Source organism: Myotis brandtii, unplaced genomic scaffold (genome assembly GCF_000412655.1).
Source record: "Myotis brandtii unplaced genomic scaffold, ASM41265v1 scaffold1112, whole genome shotgun sequence".
NCBI lineage: Eukaryota > Metazoa > Chordata > Mammalia > Chiroptera > Vespertilionidae > Myotis > Myotis brandtii.
In genome coordinates this window covers 468,278-471,243 of record NW_005353800.1, presented here as the reverse complement: position 1 = coordinate 471,243, position 2,966 = coordinate 468,278, and the positions used below count along the sequence as shown (strand labels likewise).

General features: G+C 54.1%; 1 protein-coding gene and 1 long non-coding RNA gene across 2 annotated transcripts in view; one reads left to right on the top strand and one right to left on the bottom strand.

Moving 5' to 3' along the window:
- The window catches only part of LOC106727271, a 13,052-nt gene that overhangs the window by 7,530 nt on the left and 2,556 nt on the right, over positions 1-2,966 (bottom strand). The gene's annotated exons all lie outside the window — the stretch shown is intronic.
- The window catches only part of LOC102257643 (solute carrier family 22 member 6), a 34,683-nt gene that overhangs the window by 30,523 nt on the left and 1,194 nt on the right, over positions 1-2,966 (top strand). Inside the window, exons 7-8 of the mRNA XM_005857489.1 lie at positions 779-993; positions 1,120-1,228. Of these exons, the coding sequence (XP_005857551.1) occupies positions 779-993; positions 1,120-1,228 (324 nt within the window). The remainder of the gene's footprint in view (positions 1-778; positions 994-1,119; positions 1,229-2,966) is intronic.

Below are 2,966 nucleotides of genomic sequence, written 5' to 3'. Positions count from 1 at the left end.
CTGGACCTGCTGAGAGGGCAGAGACCAGTCTGGCTGGCAAAACATTGGAGGCTGTACCAGCCTTGGCCAGAAGCACGGGCACAGGCCACAGCGGCCGACAGCTGGTCTCCAAACGCACATTGTGGCTACGGCTGACCTCAGCCAGCGTCTTCCGCTCCCACTGCAACATCCCCCATTACCCTTCTCACAGCTCCCCTCCCGATCCCATCACCCCAGACACCCCACGTCAGTTCCCAAAGGCGTTGTCAAAGGGAGCAACCCCACCAATGAATTCTTTGTCACCCGTTCTGGATTTACTCTAGGTCAGCGGTCGCCAACCGTTCAGACCTCACGGACCATGGGCTGGCGACCACTGCTCTAGGTTGTGGGTTTTACCCAATAACCTGAGCTGCATGGTGTGGGCTTTTGACATCTTGAGAAGAAACAACAGCCATTCCAGCATCATGGTCAGGTCCCAGAAGGCCACTGCCTCTCCCAACACCTTCGCCCTAAACACATGGCTTGGATCGCCGCCTGGGCCCCCCTCAGCCCCGTTTCAGTATATAGGATAGAGATGGAAACTATGTGAATCCCACAAAGCCACCCGGTAAAAATGATCTGGGGTGTGGCAGGAGTACCCCACAATTTAAACTGGAGACTCATGTCTGAAGAAGGATGAGCCCAGGCAGATTCCAGCTCCTTGAGCAGGGTACTCGGTGCAGCTCACCCCTATTTGGAATGAGCACGCCACCTTGAAGCCTTCCTAACCAACTCCACACCCCTCCCCGCTCCCCGCCAGGTTCGCCACCAGCTTCGCCTACTACGGGCTGGTCATGGACCTGCAAGGCTTTGGGGTGAGCATCTACCTCATCCAGGTCATCTTCGGAGCCGTGGACCTGCCTGCCAAGTTTGTGGGCTTCGTGGCCATCAACCACCTGGGCCGGCGGCCGGCCCAGATAGCCGCCCTGCTCCTGGCGGGCCTCTGCATCCTGGCCAACGGGGTGATACCCCAGGGTGAGCACCTTGGTCCTTCGTCCGTGGCCTCCTCCCCACACATGACTCAACTTCCCACCAGGGAGCGAGGCCACATCCTCCCCGCCCCCGCTCCCCAGATCCCTGACACCTCTCCTTTCTCTCTAGATCAGTCCACGGTCCGAACCTCCCTTGCTGTGCTGGGCAAGGGCTGCCTGGCTGCCTCCTTCAACTGCATCTTTCTATACACTGGGGAGTTGTACCCCACAATGATCCGGTGAGTGGGAGTCCAATGGGGGAGGGGGATCCTGGGGTAAAATATTGCCTGCATACACAGGTCAAACCCCAGAGCATGGTCCATATGCCCAGCCCAAAAGTCCTTCCCAGCACCCATCAGCACAAGGTACATAGCAGCCACTGGATACACACTCGGTCCCTGGCTGACACAGGACCGACTACCCGCTCAGCCCTTCCCAGCCCTCGAAGACCTCGGAAGGTGGCCCAGCTGAGACAAGGTGGGGGGCCAAGAAGATGCATCTCAGAGGCAATGAACTGAAGTCGCCCCTTGATCTTCAAAGCTCAAGTTAGAATCCGACACCAAATCTAAATTCCACCCAGAAGCCAGGTGGTCCGTCTGAAACCAAAGACCACCAGCTCCCCATCACAGGAGCCGCACTTGCTGGCGGCGGGACCTGGCACACCAGCCGTCGGATGGACACAGCACTACTTTTCCCAGTGCCCAGACTCGGCCGAGGGAGGATTTCCGAATTAAGAAGCAGGAAACACGTGTCTGTTTTCAGAAGGGGATGCAAAATTCACATGCGATGTCAAAGCGACGTCAGGCTCCCCGAAGCCACTTGGGGAACCCTGAGGGGTCATGGGTACTGTACTGAGCCCTCGTGGGATTTCGGGGGAAAGAATAATCGTATAAGCCACTTACTATGTGCCAGGCGCTGTCTTAAACCTTCTGCCAATATCAACGCATTTAATCCTCATAACAAGCCTATCAGGTAGGTACAGTGGGGCCTTGACTTACGAGTGTCCCGACTAACGAGATTTTCGAGATACGAGCCATCTCTCGGCCGATTTTTTGCTTTGAGTTGCGAGCTAAAATTCAGGTTATGAGCCAGCTTCAGATACCCCACCGCTAGTTGGCGCAGCGAACGTCAGAGTGAACGCCACAGTGAACGCCACAACATCAGCCCAGCATCACGTGTCTCACTCGTTCACTTTTTGATTTGACATACGAGTAATTTGAGTTACGAGCTCCTCACGGAACGAATTAAACTCGTAAGTCAAGGCTCCACTGTACTATGATTATTCCCACTTGATAAATGAAAAAAACTGAGCCACAGAGAAGTTAAGTGACTTGCCCAGGGACACACAGCTTGTAAGTGACAAAGCTTGGATGTGAGTCGCCTGGGTCGATGTGCTTAACCTCTGCTCTCGTAGAGAATGTTCTTAACCTATTCTTAACTTGCACAGTCCAGACCCTTCCCCTGGGGGTTCTAATCCGAGAGGTCTGTCTGTGTGGGGCTGGGGCAACTGTCACTCAGAAATCCCGCAGGTGATCTGAGAACAGTTGGCCCAACTCGGCTGTCGGATTTGACTGCCAAGGAAACGTAGGCCCAGAAAGGAGAAGGGACTGGCCGAGGTCACACAGCAAGTTACGGGCAGAGGCAACACCCATCTCCTGATTCTAAGGCCAGAGCCCTCCCAACCTCCTCCTCCTCCTCCTCCTCCTCCCCTCCTCCTCCTCCTTCTTCTTCTTCCTCTTCTTTTTCTTCTTCTTCTTTTTCTTCTCCTCCTCCTCTTTCTCTTCCTCTTCTTAAAGACTACCCTTCAACATTTCATGTACACTGGTTTGGTGGTGATGAACTCCTTTAGCTTTTTCTTGTCTGTAAAACTCTTTATCTGACCTTTAATTCTAAATGAGAGCTTTGCTGGCTAGAGTAATCTTGGTTGTAGGTCCTTGCTACTCATCACTTTGAATATTTCTTGCCACTCCCTTCTGG